A 19,084-nucleotide genomic window follows, 5' to 3' on the forward strand; every position below is an offset into this window, starting at 1 on the left:
TTAAAAACAGAATATCATTTTATGTACAAATATACATATATTTACATAAAATATACACACTAGGACCCCAGGTCCTCAGGGCCCACAAGTCCGTGGGAATGGGATGAAAGCCTCTCCGTTAGACCAGATTGCAGGTCAAACAAGGCTGGAGTAGTAAATCTCAGTATTCTGGCTGAGTAGGTTTGGGCAGCCTAAAGAAAAACATCTAATCCCAGGTCCCACACATAGAAAATGCCAGAAGAGCCCCAAATTAATGACTCAGAAACCCTGGGGAAGGAGCTATTGTCACCCTCGCCCACAGCAGCTCAAACCTCACCTGAACTACCTTCCCTTGCTACCCTCTGCCCTCTACACAACTGAACCAGGGGCCCTTGACACCAGGTCCCAACTCTGTGAAGGCAGGGACAACTGTAGACACAACTAGGGGAAGGTTTGAAGGGCCATGGGAGCCAAGCACCCCATCTCTACCCTCTTCTCCCCATGTTTATACCTCACACCACTAGTTCCAGACTCCGCCAGCTGTCAGTTTTCTCCCCAGAGCCTCTTTGGGTGAAGATGCCTAAGAGGAGAACTTTCCAGAACCATAGGAATTAGCTCCTGCTGTGGGGTCTGCTAAACAGTCTTGTCCAATGCCTATGTGGGCTGGCCTTGCTTAAACAAGCCCAGCAAAAAGCATGCACAGTAACAAAAAGGGTTTTGTTTGTTTTTTACGTTTCTTTTTCTCTTATTAAGGGAGCCTGAGGGAACCTCAGGAGGCTCCCTTGGAGATTAATTTACAGACAGTGTGGTGTGTACATGCAGCAGGCCCACAGGCCACCAGAGGGCAGAGGGCTTCTGTAACAGTTCAAGCCTCTGGCAGACCCCTGGACGTCTGCTTCACACTTGCCCCCCAAGGGTGGGAACACAGTTCCCCGACTTTGGAGGTCAGATTCTAGCTCCAGCTATGCCCGCACACCTGGATCTGGCCCACAGTCTCCACATCTCCCTTCCAACCTCTGCATCACTAATACTGCTCTGGGGTCTGAGGATAATACCTGCGTCTGCAGGCAGAGGTCACACATGAGGCACGCTAGGCACAAGCCACACCCTAGCAATGTTCTGCACACAGCCACAAATCCTGTGGCACACATACCATTCGCCGGGACTCTTAACATGACAGCACAATGCATGCCACACACACACACACACACACACACACACACACACACACACACACATAGGAGACACTCAACCAGTGGAGCCCTCCTGATGAACGGGATTGGAGGTAAAAGTGGAGCAGTCAGTGGGGTGGGAAGGATCTTCCTAAAGAAATGCAGGCTTTTAAGGAGGGTTCCCCTAAGAAGAGTTGAAATCCCCCATGGAAGCAGAAGAAACCAGGCCTAGGGAGGGAGGCCGGCCTGGGTCAGACCAGGTGCCCTCGCCCGTTGATGTAGATGCCATTGCCTGTAGGTTTGGCCCTCAGGGTCCCATTCTCCTGGACAAAATGGTTCATGGCCTGTTTGATGCCTTCATCCTGATCATCCTCCTCTTCTGTCCGCCCCGAGCCCGGAGACAGTAGTTCAGTCTGTGTTTCAATCTCTCTCACTGTGGTCAACGTGGAGTAGCTACGGCCCTCTGGCTCTTCACTCTGGAGACCAAGGACGGAGGATAAGTCGGCAGTCGAGATCAAACAGGCAGACACAGTAGGGTAGGGATGGGGTGGGATGGGGTCAGAGGTCAGGTAAAGCATGGGTAATGACTGTCCCAGAGGCATGGGGCTTGGAAATTTGGGGGTGGGGAGGGCAAGAGCAGGTGTTATATATAGGGATGGGGAGACAGAGAACGAAGGCACAGCAGAAACGTGGGGCGGGGCTCACATGGGAGCCAGGGATGAGAGGCAGGGACTGGTAGAGGGGGCTGCTGTCACACCACATCTGGGGCCAGGAGAGTGTTGGGGACACCGGTGGGGCCGGGGGGCCTCACCATCACAGAGCAGCTACTGTTGTCCTTGAGACTATCAGGGTGGCCCTCCGCTCTCAGCCCTACACTCTCCTCCGGCTGCAGGAGCCCAGACATAGGGGAGGAGGAGTCAGAAGAGAGTCCAGCCTCCTCCCCTCAGCCTCTTCACCTCTCTCATCCTCTGCCAGCCTCCTCCCTGATCACCTTTTCCCCAACCCATAGTTCCCTGTCTCTCTGACACAAACATCCCCCTTCCCACACTCACTCCCCAAAACCCACCCTAGAACCAGCACTGGTGGTGGATTCCTAGAGCAGCCCCCAACCCAGTGCTGAAAGGGCCTTGCAAGGAGGAGTCCCAGCAGCCCCAAAGCATCTATCCCAGGCTAATACCCCAGCCTCGGCTCAGCTCCAGCTATGAGTAAGCAGCCAGACCTGGTATAGGGCTATGTTCCTATCTATAGAGGAGCCCAGACCCAAGCAAACCCGTGTGCCCACGCCCCGCACATGCACCCATCCTTAGCACATACCTGGCTCCTAGGGTCTGTATGGTGAGAATGCAGCCTTCGGATGGAGTTCTCCCTGGTCAGAGTCAGCTCCTCCTCGCTGGGAAAGACACACCCTTGTCAGGACCTGAGAGCAGTGACAGCCTCCTACGGCGAGTCTAGCCTGGCTGAGCCTGGGTACAATGGCTGGAGGGTACTCTTGCCAAACTATGCCTGCACCAGAGTCTGTGGCTATAGATGACAATGTGGCTGCAAAACATATGTGTGCCACAGAGTGCCAAAGTATGCTACTATGACACCTGGAGAATATGGATCTGTGCTTCTCTCAGGCTTCTGCCTCCTCATCCAGCTGTGGTCCAGGCCCCAGGCTTTCCTCACTTCCTCAAGGGTTTTTTTTTTTTTTTTTTTTTTTTGGTTTTTCGAGACAGGGTTTCTCTGTAGCTTTGGAGCCTGTCCTGGAACTAGCTCTTGTAGACCAGGCTGGTCTCGAACTCACAGAGATCCGCCTGCCTCTGCCTCCCGAGTGCTGGGATTAAAGGCGTGCGCCACCACCGCCCGGCTCCCCAAGGGTTTTGCCCATCTCTGGTGGACGAGCTGTTCAGTCATTGGCTACCCAGTGTCCTCTCTCCTCTGTTCTGGTTTACCTCCTGCTTCATTGTCTTTGTTCTCAGCTCGGCTCCACCCACTCGGTGTAGCCAGTACTCACTATTTCTGGGTCATCTGCTGTGCTTTCCGTCGGTGATACCGGGACATGAGTACCACCACCACCACCAGGAGGCAGAACAAGAGTGCAGCAATCACGCCCACTACCACCACTGAGGCCGACACTAGGTCCACTTGCTTTCCTGAATCTTGAGGGTCTGCTGGAGACAGGCTGTGTCTGAGGCGCATGCCCAGATCCTTTCTGGATCTACCCCAGATCCCATTGCTACCCAAATATTATCCTCACAGAAGACATCCTCAGCTACCCACTCAGTGTAACCCCATCCACCATCCGAAAAGACACTCTTTCCCATTTCTTTCTCTGTCTTGCTTCCTGTTGCCCTCCCCCCAGCTCCAGATTCAGCCTCCCCATCTTTGTTCCCCAACCACTGTGCTTACCAAGAACCTCCACGGTGACCTGAGAGTCCCTCGAAGAAAGTTCATTGCTGACGTGGCAGACGTAGATGCCACTGTGCTCAGTGGTCAGTGGGGGAAAGCCCAGAGTGTCCCCCTTCACTCGTACCCCACTAGGCAGAGGTCCATCCAGCCTGAAGGACAGGGAAGCTGAAGGGTGCTGGCTGGGGCAGGCTAAGGCTGCCACCACCCAACGTGCCCAGGCAGCTATTCATCCCCCTCCCCCATGACGTCATCCAGTGCCTCAGGCTGTTCCCACGGTGCCCCTCCCTACCCTAGGCAGGTCTAGGCACAGGCCCTTTCTCCCTGCCGCCCAGCCTGACCCGGGCACCCCCACACACACTTGGGGAATATCCACACGCGTGCCATCCCACATGCTCCCACAGGCATCACGTCATCTAGCACCAGGTAACAGGTATACATGCTATAAAGTCCACACAACAGGACACTCCACTCCTAGCTGGCCTCAGAGGTACCTGGAAACTGTGATTGCATGCTCCAACACCTATGATATTACATGGCGGAGTAAACAAACCTAGCCCTAGGCACAAGGCCACATGTATCATTTGTATGTCCATATGTAAGAACATGTCTATCATAGGCTCACATACATGGGTATCCTACCCTTTTGTAATTCTCTGGAAGAAAAGACAAGGGCTCTTGAAGGAGCTGGTGGAAGGGGGTGGGTGTTTCTGAGGTGCTAGCAACATGATGGTTATAAGGAGCATTGGTATAACAGCAGTTATAGCCAGCTGTCTTTTTGTCTCATGCACTTTTAGCACTCAGAAATAGCTAAAAGATTCATATCTACTATAGTTTTAGTTCATAGTTTAAAGCTAGGGGGAAAAGCCAAGAAGATATCTACATATTCCCTATGGGTAATCACACATTCCCTGGATAGCGCCAGTAATATTTGCTGACTATGCATATTTTTATATTAGTCTGAACATATGTCCTAACTAATATAGGGTTCGGAATATGTGGTCCTAGCTAATAATGAGTTCACCCTGGCCCTGAAAAGAAAAGGATGCTCGTCCCATGCTAGGCCTTTCTGCAGGCATAGGTCCTTACCGCGTCCAGTTGAACGAGGGAGGGGGCTGTCCTTCACTCAGGCATTTGAGTGTAGCTCCTTCTCGGCCAACATGCCACAAGTTTTGGTCCTCAAGGCCCCTCACAGAGGCCTCTGCAAGGACTGGAGTGGGAGGAGAGAGGAGGAAGAATGGGAGGACGCCTTAATCCGTGAATCCCCCTTGTCCTCCCTCTCCCCTCACCCACAGCTCCTGACCACATTGTCACGTGCCCCCCCACCCCCACCCCAAGCTCAGAGTTTATTTTGCTTGACCTGTGCTGCAAAGCCGCACGCCCCTTGGAGTAAGGGAGTTCCACAGTCTTTCTGACTCTCCGGTGACACCTAGCACACTGCTACCCACCGAGCAGGTGCTCGCTAAGGGCCTAAAAACCCGCCAGTTTGTTCATTTTCCTAATAGACGTGTGTTGATTTCCTACTTCGTGCCAAATGACGGTGTAATCTGGGCTTGCAGTCTAACGCTGGGAGCACACTATCATTTACTGAACCCTTACAGGATTTCAAGTCTGTGAGATGTTTTGCATTCAAGGACGCTAATTCTCATCAAAATCCTGTAGAGTTGGTATAATTACACTCATTTTCTGGTGAATAAAATGAGATCTAACAAGATTAAATAACTATTGGTAAATAGCAGAACGGCGGCTTGTCCCAAGTCTGTCTCCAAACTGTAAACTGTATATTTTTGCAAACACCTTCGATATCATATTTATATTTTATTCTCCCATCAACACTGTAAAACTAAGGCAGTCTTTTCTACAAAGTTCACAGAGATACCAGGCAGCAGTGGGGCTTGCTTTTAATCCCAGCACTTGGAATATAGTTCACAGAGACCACAATGATTTTCCCAGGGCATCTAGGTTGGTCCCCAAGTCTTCTGTTCTCGGGCTGACCCTCCTGGGGTGGTTCAGGGTCACAATGTCTTAGCACTATTTTCAGAACATACGGTATCTTACCCATATATCCCGATACTCACAGGCCACTTGGAGGGTGTGGGTGATTCTCTGGTCCTGGAGCAGGCCAGGGTGAGACACCACACAGGTAAGTGGCTGCCCATTCATGCTTCGGCTAGGAACCAGGTGGAACTCTGAAGTGACAGCAGCTGAGCGGGAGTGCTTGAAGGAGCGGCTGGCCTGAGTACCTTTGACTTCCGTGTCCCAGGTCACAGTGGGAGCTGGGCTGCCCTCTGCAGTGCAAGAGGCTGCCAATGTCAGGCCCTGGCCCTCTTCTAGTGGTGGACCAGGATTCAGTGAAGGCAGGGGAGGCACTGTGAATGAGGGGAGGAGTGTATAAAAGATCCGCTGTCAGGAGGCCTCTCTAAGTCCCACCTAGCTGCAATCTTCAGCCCCCCTTTTTTAATTATTGATTTTATTGAGCTCTACATTTTTCTCTGTTCCCCTCCCTTCCTCTCCCCTCCCCTTCAGCCCTCTCCCATGGTCCCATGCTCCCAGTTTACTCAGGAGATCTTGTCTTAAAAATATGGAACGCTTCACGAATTTGCTTGTCATCTTTGTGCAGTGGCCATGCTAATCTTCGCTGTATCGTTCCAAGTTTAGTATATGTGCTGCAAAGCGAGCTCCAGTGCCCCTTTCTTTTCTTACTAAGAAAAATGCCAGATCAGTGGTGTAATTTCAAGTGTCTTTACATCTTTCTTCACTATTAGAATTTTTTACAATGTGCATAGGTTATTTTTTTTAAAAAAAATAAAATAATTTTAGAACTAATTAGATACTATCTATGTAATAACAACAATAATAACCACTGCTTACCATGTGTCAACTATTATGCTAAATGCTTTCATGCATTATCTCATTTAATTCTGCTAACACACTAGTGAGGTGGGTATTATTATTATGTTTTGCTCTTCAGATGAGGAAACCAAAGCTCAGGGAGGGTCAGAGATTTGCTCCAGGTCGTCAGCTCTTAAGTGACAAAGCCTAGAGTCACAGATTTTGTTTTGGGGTGTGTGTTGGCCTCAAATTCTCCAATCCCCTGACTCAGCTTCTGAAGCAGTATAAGTAGAGATATTTATCACGATGCCCAGCTTTTTTTCCTCCAAGACTTATGCTACTAACTTCCACCCAAAGCAAAAACATGAAGGCTTTTTATTTCTAACCCCAAAATAACCCAACGCACAATTTTTTGATTTTTTTAAAAAAAAAATTCTAGCTTCAAAATAGCCCAACCACAAAATGGAAAAGACACCTTGACCATAGGTCCAGGTTGACCAGCACCACTGTCCGTAATGCAAAGTAGTGGTTTAGAATGCAATTGTGAGTCAAATGGGGGTGGCGCACGCCTTTAATCCCAGCACCCGGGAAGCAGAGACAGGTGGATCTCTGTGCGTTCAAGGCCAGCCTGGTCTACAAAGCGAGTTCCAGGACAGGCTCCAAAGCTGCACAGAGGAAATCCTGCCTTGAAAAACGGATGGATAGATAGATAGATAGATAGATAGATAGATAGATAGATAGATAGATAGATAGATAGATAGATAGACGTGATCGTGGTCTTAGATCACGTCCACTGATGTCCCAATCAAGGAGCATATTAACCTATTAACTGCTCCCCTGCTCACATATAGCCACATCACAGCTGGGCCTCATCTTCACATCTGTGACTCTCACATTGTAAAGCCATAGCGCCTAGGATGGTGAAGAAAGCTTTGCATTGGTGCATTGGTGTCTTTCGTAGAATCAATAAGTGCAACTTGGAAACGAGGGCATTTAAGTGGAGTCTGGCAGAAGTTCTCAGCTCTCTGAAAAGCTATTCGAAAGAATAACCTCATGCTCCAGAAGAACAAAGGTGCGCAAAGTGAAATTCGGACCATGGGAAGGACAAGCTTCCTAAAATATGTATTATTCCCCAGCTTTGGCGGCTTTTGGGGAGAATTTACGGATTGGGTGGGAGGGACTGGGTAATCCTCCCTCACCCCTATATGGCCTTATCTTTTATGTCTGCCTGTTCTGTCTCTGCCCCATCCATCTCTGCAGTCTGTCCTGTCTCCGCTCCCCTCCACACACCCACGAATTCTGATTGTGCACAGCTGGCTCTACTAACCCAGAACACGGAGCCGCATCCGTGCCTGGAAGCTGCCCGCGGGGAAAGTGCTGACTCTGCACTCGTACTCGCCCTCATCTGCTTGCACAGCGTTGCGCAGGAGCACGGAGCCGTCCAGAGGGTCTCGTGGGGGCGGTGGTTGTTCCACGCGGTCCTCATAGGCGGGGCTCACATGAAGCCCATATTTGGAGTGCAGTAGGGCCAGCTCCCGAGTGCCCTCGTTTGGGTCCACCCGAGCCCATGCCACTTGCCCCACCTGCTCTTCCGGATCCCCTCGGTAGAAGCAGGGCAATTTTGCGTCCTGGCCCAGCACCACCGTCACTACGTCCGAGGTCTCTAGCTCACCCGCCGGGCATCGGCCTGCAGGGGGCAGACAGAAAGTCAGAATGAGGTGGGGGGGCTGCCAGAACCAAAGGAAAGCAATCAAAATGATAATGACAGCAAAGGCAGCCGGAACTCCAAGAGCAATTTGTGCTTGCAAAGCGCATTCTAGCCATTACCTCATTAGATCCACACAACATTCCCAAGAGGGTAGGCGTTATTACCGCCATTTAACAGAGGAGGAAACTGAGACCCAGAGGGAAGTGGCTTCCCTAAGGCCACACAGATGATTTATGGAAGACTCACCCTGTCGCAGTCTAGAATTCTATTTGAGCAAAGAAACTATAACAGAACCAGAGACCTAGCTTCTGCCCCTCACAGAGCTCACAGCCTCCCAGGAAATGAAATCTCTGCCCATAGAACCAGGAAACCAAGGACAAATTTCACAGGAGGCACAGTCTACGAAGTGGGGTAAAAGTAAAAGCCAGTGCTTTTGGAAGGAATGGTGAAGAGCGACTGAAAATGTTCAGACCTTTTGGGGCCTGGGATGGGCCATTTTGGAAGGATAAGGCCCTTGGGAAGGTTTTTTCTCCCATGGCTTGAAGATGAGAGACCTGGATTCCCAGAGAGAAGGAGATCTTCCATGTGGGAGGAGTGGCATGAACAGGTTTAGGGGCAGAATCAGCAAGTCTCTGAAGACAAAAAGGGCCCTAGGTCAGGGGCCTGGAGAGATGAGGTCAGGGCAGGTACACAGCAATTGTTAGAATATTGAGCCAGAATCAGAGGACCAGGGATGAAGGACTAGTGTTTTTGGTAATCAAATCAATAATCAATAATTAGAAAGTATTTGGAAAATTTGAATTTAGATACGTCCATCACATAACCTTACTGGCAAATTAAGATCCATTTCCTGCCCTCATGGAACTCGACGTCTGTTTAGGAGGAAGAAATACAAATGATAGACATCCATCCACCCATCCATCTATCATCTATCTATCTATCTATCTATCTATCTATCAATCCATCTATCATCTATCTATCTATCTATCTATCTATCTATCATCTAGCTACTAACAGACAGGTATGGAATCGTGCAATGATAATTTCTTTTTTTTTTCCTTTCTCCTTTCTCCTTTCTTTCCACCCTCCTCCTCTTCCTTTTTCTTTTTAAGACCGTCTAACTATGTAGCCTGTCGGGCTGGCTTCAAACTCACTGTTCGCACACCCCAGCCTCTGGAGTGCTTAGATTACTGGATGCACCCCCACCCCACCTGACTTGCAATGGTGGTTTCTGGTTTAGTGTTTGGTGGCTGGGCCGTAGGTTGTTTGAGGCATGTGGGAGTCCTGGGGAAGGCTTCATGAATGAGTTGGGTGGGATCAGGAGGCCCGGAAGACCTAGAAAGGCATTGATAATAGAGGATCAAGTAAGCAAACATCTAAGGCAGTAGATAGGCTGGCTGCTGGTTCAGGAAGCAAAGAGAAGAGGACCCAACCTAAGGTAGGGTGTGTGTGTTGAGCAGCAGGGAAACCATAGCTGGGGTGGGGTGGGTCCGAATAGCCCAGGACTACCCATGCCAGGAAAAGGAATTCAAATTTGGTCAGTAGGAAGTGGAGAGTCACCAAAGCTTCCCTACCTAGCAAGTGGCATGAAGCAGGTGACAACATGTAGTCTGACCAGAAAACAGGTCATGGAAAGAGACTGAGGCAGATACCATGAGGCTGTAGCCTGGCAAGGTGGTACTGGGCAGATAAAAGGGAGTGTTTGGTGGGAATTTGGTCACTGACTAGAGAGAGGTGGGGAACAGGAAAGACTCAAAATAACTGGATATCTAGAATGAGTAGCTTATAAGGAAGGATGGGCCTGGGAATGCCTATGGTTATTAAAAAATAATAAATAAACAAAACCCAAGGTCAGGAGCTGGGCCAGGGCAAAAGAGTGCTCTGGGATAGCCAGGGTTCCAACTTAGAGCATCCAACTGTTTATAATCCCTGCCTCTAACAGTACCCCACACACCCTGCTATCTATCACCTTTGCTCACACTGTACCCCTGCCTGGAATGTTCTCCTCCCTGTGTCTGGTTGCTCCTACTCATCACTGTCTGGAGAACTCCTACTCACGCCTTAAGACTCTGCTTAGACATCATTTCCTCCTGAGTCCTCCCTCCCTTCCCCCACTTCAAGCCGCTTCGGGTGCCCTGCCCCTGTCCTCCGCCAGCACTCTGCTTTAGCCTCAATCATAGTGCTTGAACCTATAGATCAGACTTTCTACTTTCGTGTTCTCCTTCCCCAAGGCATTGAGCTTCAGAAGAGTCAAAACAGGGTCATATATCACATATTAAAAACATGGTTTCTGATTTCATGTTCAGTCAGTGGTATGTGGTCTCCTTCCTGTCGCATAATTGGACACTGATGAAAGTTTATTGACTGAGTGAATCAATGAATGAATGAACAAAGCCAGGCTTGGTAGCCCATACCTCTTATCCCAACACTTGGGGAAGCTCAGGCAAGAAGATTTTGGGTTCAAGGCCATCCCTAGCAAAAGGGAAACAATGTCTCAATCCCCACAAAAATCAAAAACAAAAAGAATATACAAATGAGTGAGCAGATGCCTGAAAGAGGCAGCAGAAAGAAAGTAGAACCAAGAGGAAGGCACAGTCCCTTATTTGGATGAGGCAGGGAAAGTGTTGGCATGGTAACCTTGGGGTGGGGGTAAGATAAACTGGCTGTCTGGGTTCACTGCCAGAGCGGTAACTCTGGACCAGACAAAGGAAGAAGGCGATGGAGACAGGCAGGCATGTAGTAAGGAAACGGAGCATGGAGTAGGGCAGAGAGTTCCAGGGAGACAGATGGTCTTGCAGCCCTGATAGGAGGGGTGGAGGGAAGGATGCTGCTGCTGGGAGTTGGGAGGGCCCCAGACTGGACGGGACAGACCTGCAGGGCCAGATACCAGGGCCCTGACCTGCCTAAGCTGACATGGGTCCCACCCAGCCCAGCCTGGGAGTCCAGCTTGCACCCCTCCCAGGTACCTCCTCCTAGCACTAAAGGGAGTAAGGTTGTCAAAAAAGCCTGGCAGTGGGGTACGATATGAGCTCTCAGCTCACTCTGCTGCAAAACACTGATGTAGATTTAAGTCACAATAATGTGGATGCAGGTCACAGGGACCCCCAAGTGCTGCCCATCAGGAGATATAAATCCTTCCAAAGACTATTTCTGTGACACTGGCAGATCCCTTATTTCCATCGTTAAATTTTTACTTACTTATTTATTTTTCTATGAGCGTGAATGTTTTGCTTGCATATATGTATACTATGTGCCTGGTGGCTGTGTAGGTTAGCAGAGAGCATCCGATGTCTTGGGATTGGAATTACAGGTGGCTGGTCACTGCCATGTGGGTGCTGGGAATTAAACCTAGGTTCTCTGCAAGAACAAGTGCTCTTAACCATCATCTCTCAAGCCCTTACACTGGCCCCTGCCCCCTCTACAAGTCATCCATATTCTGTCCCCCAAAATATCTTCTTAGGGCACAGTAAGAATTGGGTACCCATCACATGCCTGCGTCTCCATACATAATGTCCCTATCCTGTGAGTCTGAAATCCTCATCCTGAAGGTACAAGCCCCAGTTTTGCAGACTGAGGCACCTAATCGAACAGGAAAGTTCCTTTGGAATTGCTCCTACAAAACCCACACTGTTCTAAAGCCACTATTTAGTGGCAGTATCTTAGGCTGAGGCATCCCCACTTCCAATGGCCTTCAGTTCATCTTCTAAATCAAAAGAGATGAGTTAAGAGAAGTTGGGCCCAAGCATCCTTGTCCCGAGCTAAATGGACCCAGGAACCCAGGCTTCCAAGCCAGGGCAAGCCAGGATTGTCTCCTCCTCTCCCCCACCCAGTGCCTGCCTGGCGTCAGCATGATGATGTCACCAGGCTGAAGGAGACACACCGCCTGCCTGGTGAGGTCACCTTATGGGCATGCAGTAGCCAGGCCAGGCCAAGCCCACAGACCCTTCTACTGCTGCGTGTGTAGTTTGCTGAGGCTGGTGGCCTCTAGCTTCCCGGGCACTCCTCCTCCTCCTCCTGACTCTCCCCACCCCTCCTCTCAAGGAGCACCAGGACGCTGGTCAGGAGCCTTAGTGACTCAGAAGCTGCCACAGAGCAGTAGGCCTAGCCACAGCCACCATCACCTTGCGCAAGGGAGAGAACAGGCCCAACTGGCCAGACGGGATCCCTGCCCTCAGCCTCCCCCACCCCTGTCCAGGCCCCCTCAGGCCTCTTTGGGGCCCTGCCTTTTGTGTACCCCGCCCGCTCCCAGACAGGTCCTCCATTCCTGGCTTGGGCTAGCTGGCTACACCCTATTCTGTTCCTTGGCTCCTACTTTCCTTTCTGTGTAAGTCTTGGCCTTTAAGCTCAAAAGGGGAAATTGAGGCTGGCTCTTGCAGATACCCAACCTTAGCAACGTGTTTGAGAATGAGATTTTTTTTTTTTTTTGAGGGACTTTTATCCACCGGTGTCTTCTATTGGTGCATACGAGGATGTACACACACTGGGGTCCTGGAGGTGTGTCTGTGACAAAGGGAATAACTGTCAAGTCTTTTGTGTCTGAATCTTTGATGAGGGCTAGGCCAGTTTTTCTAGTTCATGTGAATGTGAAACTATTTCTTTGCAAGAACCTGGGGGTGTTTCATACACATATGTATTCACAGCTCTCTCCGGGGAAATATACATCCTAACTTTTCTGTTCCCAGAGGGAAGAGCTATGTGTTAGCATATGAACATATATGCACGCATTATATATGCCATTACATATACCTCTCACCCTCTGAACACACAGTCCACATCACCCTACTGCAGAACTCCGCACACATAGTAAATATTTTGATGTCATTTATCTTGGCTTCCGCATATCTGGCTCAGCTACATTTGGTCAGTGTGTGGCTCTGGGCTTCTGCCCATTCTAATGTTGCTCCTGGCTTCCCTCTCCATCTCACCCCAAGACTTCAGGGCAGATTCATCTCAGGCTAAAGGTGGAGGTAACCAGAGATGAGGTCACTGTCCCTCCAGGTGATGGGAAATTGCCACCGAGCCTCCCTGACAAACAAAACAAAGGCTCCCTCTCTCTTGCTCTTCGGGTTCCTACAAAGGGACTCCCACCCTTTTTATCCCCTATGGCCACACCCCTGGGCCCCCTCAGGACTCTGACCCCCCAAGCAGAGATTCTTCCCTGGGAATCTCTGTCAGGGCTTTGCTACTTGCTACCACCAGAAAAACCAGCTCTGTCTCTAGGCCTGGGGTAAGAGCTGTCGGGTGCAGGTTTGGTGGGAAGCAGTTGGGGGGGGGGGGATATGCCTGGGGCTAGGGGGAGGGGTCCAGGCTGTCTAGGGTCTCATATTTTTTGTTAACTCCTGCCTCCCTCCCTTCTCTAGCCTCACCAGAGAAGGCTGGCGTAGGTGTGTTAGTTTGGGGTAAGAAAAGACACGAGAGGGAAGCATTTAGTCCCGGTCCACCCAGGACAGGTGACACAGACAAAGCAAATGGTTATTTTGGACGTTCCTCTGCCCGTAACCTTGGCCTTGGAATTGAGTAACTTTGAAAACCAAAAACTTTCCCTCCGCCTTCACCCACCTCCCTTACATACCCCTCATTTTTCCTAAGCCCCCTAGCTTAACGAGAGCTTCCCAAGCTGGGCAAAGCGCCCACCCACAGATTAGTGTCTAGGGAGGGGGGCCACATAAGTAACAGAGGGAAAGAGGAACAATGGGGAGGACGGACAGTTCATGAAGCAGGCGTCTCTGCCTTAGACACAGCTCTCAGCACAGATAAGTCCCCTAAACCCCCCAGGAGCCAGAGTCTGAGCCCTGCTGAGTCACCGCTGTGGGTGGGTGGGAGACCTAGAATTCAACTTCTCTCAAACCCCTGAGATCTAGTCTCCCCCACCACCACGCAAATTCTGCCCATCCCTTCTCCCATTGTGTCTCGCCAACTTCATTCCACATCACAGCCCCAACCTTAGCCCTCTGAACGGTTTTAGAGAGAGTGTTGGGGGTGGCACAGAAAGCCATGGGAACAGCTCCTCAGGCCACTGGCACCCTGTTGGCTCCTGTTCCAGTGAAAGGGTAGGGTATGGTACCCCCATTCTCCTCCAGAAAACGGTGTCCAGAAAACGGGGTTCTGTTTCCAGATCTGGACCCCAAAGTTCCTCTGCTCTCTGTGCTCCTGACTCAGTTTGCCACTTTTCATTTCCATCCCTTCTTTGTCGAGTCTTTCCAAGATTTGGAGTCCAGATTCTACAGGCATTCTCTCCCTACAGGACTTGCTCCCCTCAGTGGCTAGTAGCCCTATCCCCTGTTCACTTTGCCCCAGGACCCCTGGATTCTGAGGCTATATTCTAGAATATGGGACTGTGCACACTAACCTCCTCACTGCTATCTTTGTAGCTGGGGGGTCTCTCCACCCCTGCTGCATCAATACAAAATGCTAGGATGGAACCAGGGTCAGGGTCACTGGGGCCAAGGACTTCCCTGGGATTCTCCTGGTTCTCCACACTTGGGCGGGGAAGCAAACCTCCCTTTCTGGCTTCTCTGGGTTTGGGTAGGCCCTACAGGAAAGGGCCTGCCCACCTCTGTCATCGGGAGCAGAAAAGCAGGGATGGGGCCCCTCCCTTTCTAGGAAATTAATCTCAACAGAAAGTTGATCCTAACCGTCAGAAGACAGAATTTAGAATTCATGGACCAGCTTCCTCCCAGGGCCCGCAGGACCCAAAGAGTTAGAAACTGGGAACCTATTGGAAAACAGTTTGCAGATTCAGGCCCCTCAGCCCCAGGGCAAGAGATGGGGGAGGGAGGAGGGATGGGACCTCACCCGGAAACTCATCCCATTAAGGAGAAACAAAGAGCTGTGGTGTTGGAGGCGCCTCCCAAGCCTGGGCTCCTCTCCCTGTCAGGGGTGGGGCAGGGCCCTAGGGCTCAGTGCTCTAATGGTCCTGGAGTTGGGGGCAGGTGTCACTTTGCAATTGGGCCAGGAAGGCTGTGTCCTTGGGAAGGGTCCTCTCAGCCACAGGGAGACTGATCAATTCTTCAACCACCACAACACTTCAAGCCAGGAGCTGGACAATCAATCACAGAAGCCTAGTATTTCAGAGTCAAAAGGTCTGCAGAGACCTTCCAGTCCTTCTCGGTCTCCTGATGCAGTCTCTCAGCTGTTCAAAAATACCTAACAAATTAATGGAAGAAATGGGATCAGAACTCAAGGCTCTTGATTTCCAAATCTGAGGGGTGTTCAGAGATATAAACTGAGTCTAGGTTCCTAGGGCCATTAACAAGATGCCTACACATACACACAGGGGAGCCAAAATGGAGGGGACGGGACTCTCTAGTCCTTGGGCTGTGGCCCCATAGTGCAAGTTTCCAGGGATTCCTGGGAATAGCCTTCATCTCAGTGCAGGTCATGGCAGCAGAAGTTCAGTGACATCCGATTAGCTACTAGCCTCCTGGGCAATCCTGGAGCCAGCCTTTCTTCTCAGCTTAGCTTCTCCCAGACCTGGGTAAAGTCTGGGGCAATTTTCTAGCCAGGAGTTCTTTCCCTCTTCTCTGGGCTTCTACTAGAAAGACCAGCTTTGCATCATGGAGAAGGAAGGCGGGGACAGTACCTTACCATTGTATCTCCAGCACCTAGCACCACATGCACTCAGCTATCCTGGTTTCTTTTTTAACAAGGAGTCGGGTGACCAAGGCCCTAACCATGGTTCTGCTTCTTACACTGAGTAATCTTGCAGATCTCACCTGCCCATCTGTTTCTCTTGGTTTTCCCATCTTTAAAATGAAAGAGTTGGAGTAGTGGTCTCTTTGATCCTACCCAAGTCCTGAGACAGCAAGACTCCATTCCTCAGGGGTAGGTAGATTCCCCAGGAAAGTGTCAGTTGGGTTCCCTGGCCCAGCAGGAGGCCCCACCCTCTTGACTGAACCCAGGGTAAAGGGCTATCTGGAAAATGGGAATTAAGGGCAGGGGCTAAGGGGAAGGGCAGGTGGCAGATTGGAGCTTAGTGTCCTGATACTGGAGAGTGACCCACTGACCCTTCTGTTATAAGACCAGAGTGAGGGCAACCTCAAAGCCTGCCAATCCAGGCATTTATGCCTTGTTCTTCTCTCGTGCTTCAACTGAGAATGGGGTTGGGGAGAGAGTCACCAGCTGCTGCTGGACAACTAACAGTCCCTTGCTTCTCTTTCTTGAGCTGAGGACCCTACTGTCCTCTGCAGACAAAGTCCTGTCTTTCTAAGGAAAAAGAGTTCTTAGCTACTCCTTCCCCAGCAACAGCCAATGGCATCCTACTTTGGTCTCCTTGCACACATATTCTCTCCCTCTCGCTCTGACAATGATACATTCTGATGAGTTATGTATGTTATGCCTATATTAGGCAAGCAGAAAGTCTAAGTATTATATTGGCATTCACCAGAGGAAATGGAAAGATAATAAATGAATAAAAGTGGACCACATCTCATCCAGAAGACCCTTTACCTTTTAACCCCCCCCCAACTGTGTAAGAAACACATACCATTATTCTCCACCACCTAGGAGAGGCACTAGGGTGAGAGGAGTTTCATGGCTTTTCCTGTAATCCCACAATGAACACCCCAATCCTGCTGCTCAGAATATTACTATGAGAGGAGAAGGAGACAGAAATGCCCCTCCACTCTCCAGACACCAGGCTTCCTGCTCCTGGTGAATGCTGAGGCAGGTCTGAAGCCCAGTGGGTAGGCCACAAAGCCTTCAGGAAGCCCTGGGGTGAGCAGGGTCCTCGGAGTCCACCTTTCAGCCCACCTACCCCTGCCGTGTGTATGTGTGTGTGTGTCTGTGTGTGTGTGTGTGTGCACGCGCGTGTCCACAGAGGCCTTGGCAAGCAAGGTTTTAGCAGAGGTGGTTAGGGACTGCAGACATTAAGTGGCTTAGTCTTGGGACAGAGAGGAGACTTGAGAAGAAAGAGCTACATTGGTTCTTTTGAGGGCACTGATGGCAAGTGGAATGAACAGGAGAAAGAGATTGTCTTCTCCATCCGAAGTCCAAGGAAAGGGAATGTTTGTGTGTGTGTGTGTGTGTGTGTGTGTGTGTGTGTGTGTGTGTGTGTGTGCCTGTCTCTGCCAGGTAGGGCTCAGAAGCAAAAGTCCTGATGGTTCAGGCAAGTCCTACCTGTAAACGATGCCAGGAACAACAGCAGCAGCCAGGCTTCAGGGCCCCACATCTCGGCTCCCAGGGACAGGGGCATTGGCTGAAAGGCAGACCTGGCCAGTGATTCTGAGTTCCACGGAGTTCTCCCTGGGAGCCGGTTCTGGAGCTGTGTAAAGCTCTGACCCAGAAGGCAGGAAGTCACGGAGTCCCCAGGCACTGACGTACCTGCCTATCCCACTTGGGTCTCCACTAGGGGACCCAGGCCCCAGTTCTACCCACCCAGCCGTGGCTACCCCCAAGAAGCCGTGATCGGGAGCCCTGAGCTCCCCCAGAGCTGCTTCCCACGCCGTGGCCAACAACGAAGGCAGAAACCTGGGAACCTGCTAAGCAGGTCAGAACAGGTGCGTCTCCGGGGGCCGGGCCTGGCACAGAGAGGAGACTCCGCAGCCACCGCCCCCACGGCCTGGGCTAGCTAATGGGCGCCAAGGAGGGAGGGAAGAAGGGACGGTTCTGGGTGCGGGCAGTGGGATCTCATCAGCAACAGGGGCTTTACCTGTGAGGGTATGGACAGCAGCATGAGGGTGGTGGTGAGCCTCTAGCAGGGGGCGTGGAACAAGGAGGCCTGGGTGTCTTAAAGACGGAAGCACCAGATGTGTCTGAAAAAGAACCCAACCCTTTCATATGACAGCTAGGCCAGCTGTTTCCTGGGGTCCCTGACAAGTTCCTCAAACTCCTGAAGGATTCAACTTTTGGTGCCACAGAATCAGAGAACTGAGGAGGTCCTTGGCCTGCTGGCCCATCTACCTCATGTTTCAGAAGGCCTAAATTGGAGGATGGACTTGCTAGAGGACAGTCAAGTTAGCCTAGTGATTTTCTGGAAGCAGAAAGTTCAGAGAACCCTCTGAGAAAGAACTTCACTGCTTTCCTTTGGCCCATCCCTGCACAGGAGAGGTGGAGGGGCTGACCAGGGGATTAGTCCTGTGAATTCCTGCTTTTCCTCTCAGAACCTTCTCTCAACAACTTAACCCATGACAGGAGTTTTAAAAGTGCATCAGCGCAACCCAAAGAGGAGGGGGGGGGGGACTTTTCTCCTTCTCTACGGTGTGCCCCACCATGGTCATGGGGAGGACAACATGTCTGGACTTTGTGAGGATTTCACTCTATCCTTGTACCCCTGTAACTCTTATGCTCATCTGATCACATATTTCCAATTTGGGTGAATAATAGTAACCACGGGACAGCTTGAGAGCTGGAAGAAGGGGTACATATCTATCCCCTGAAAGAGGGAGGTGAGATCACTGGCAGACTGGAATTTCAAAGACAGGTAAAAGCCAGGCATGCTGGTGCATCTCTGCAGTCCCAGCCCTTGGGAGGTGAAGGCAGTTTTGGCTACATAGAGTTCTGGGCTATCCTGGGCTATATGACGCTCTACTTCAAATAATAATAAAAACTTTAAAAAGACACATACATGTGGAGATAAACCCAGGGAAAGAAAATAGAGAGGTTACACAGTTCTCATGTCCAGAAACATAGAAAAGAAGAAAGAAGTATCAATAATGGGGGAGGTTATTAATGTAGATTTTTCCCCAACTCTACCTGTTCTGGTTTTCTTGTTTGTTTGGTTTTTAGGTGGAGGCCTAGGATCAGCGCTTTGTGCATACAAGCTAAGCTCTCTACCACCAAGCCACTTCCTCAGTCCCCTTACCTGTCAATCTTGCTCATCTCTCAAAACTGACCTCAAAGGCCATATCTCCCTTGAAGCTTTCTCGGCTCCTCCCACCTTTCTTCTAGTCTTCCTTGGTCCTTGCCAGTCTCTTTATTATAGCTTGTGCACTCATAATTTGTGCACATCTTATCTCCTTAACTAAATTGTAAGCTTTAATTCAAGAGCCATTGATTGAGGCCTGTT

The 19,084-nt window shown here is 50.5% G+C and overlaps 1 protein-coding gene and 1 non-coding gene across 3 annotated transcripts; both read right to left on the minus strand.

The window, feature by feature from the left end:
• Positions 1–1,402: 1,402 nt before the first annotated feature.
• Nectin4 (nectin cell adhesion molecule 4) lies at positions 1,403–17,272 on the minus strand. 2 transcript variants are annotated; one of them, XM_038349913.1, is made up of 9 exons: positions 17,197–17,272; positions 7,699–8,058; positions 5,618–5,908; positions 4,629–4,749; positions 3,543–3,691; positions 3,148–3,301; positions 2,466–2,541; positions 1,963–2,037; positions 1,403–1,627 (listed from the first exon to the last, which is right to left on the minus strand). In XM_038349913.1, the coding sequence occupies exons 1-9, from the start codon at positions 17,270–17,272 to the stop codon at positions 1,403–1,405; spliced, it is 1,527 nt and encodes a 508-aa protein (XP_038205841.1). The 2 variants fall into 2 exon arrangements, with proteins under 2 accessions (XP_038205841.1, XP_038205842.1); XM_038349914.1 differs by lacking the exon at positions 1,963–2,037.
• LOC119799647 lies at positions 6,115–6,220 on the minus strand. The gene has a single exon (XR_005282923.1). It is a non-coding gene; the product is annotated as a U6 spliceosomal RNA (small nuclear RNA).
• Positions 17,273–19,084: the final 1,812 nt, after the last annotated feature.

The sequence above is a fragment of the Arvicola amphibius genome, chromosome 12 (assembly GCF_903992535.2).
Source record: "Arvicola amphibius chromosome 12, mArvAmp1.2, whole genome shotgun sequence".
NCBI classification, from domain to species: domain Eukaryota; kingdom Metazoa; phylum Chordata; class Mammalia; order Rodentia; family Cricetidae; genus Arvicola; species Arvicola amphibius.

Bases quoted from the DNA above. Each gene is read 5' to 3' on its own strand.
- Nectin4 (XM_038349913.1), bottom strand. From the start codon at position 17,272: ATGCCCCTGTCCCTGGGAGCCGAGATGTGGGGCCCTGAAGCCTGGCTG. The intron at 2,542-3,147 runs GTGAGTACTGGC...TGTCTTTCCCAG, and splicing joins CAGCAGATGACCCAGAAATA to CGAGGAGGAGCTGACTCTGA. The intron at 1,628-1,962 runs GTGAGGCCCCCC...CTTGGTCTCCAG, and splicing joins ACAGTAGCTGCTCTGTGATG to AGTGAAGAGCCAGAGGGCCG.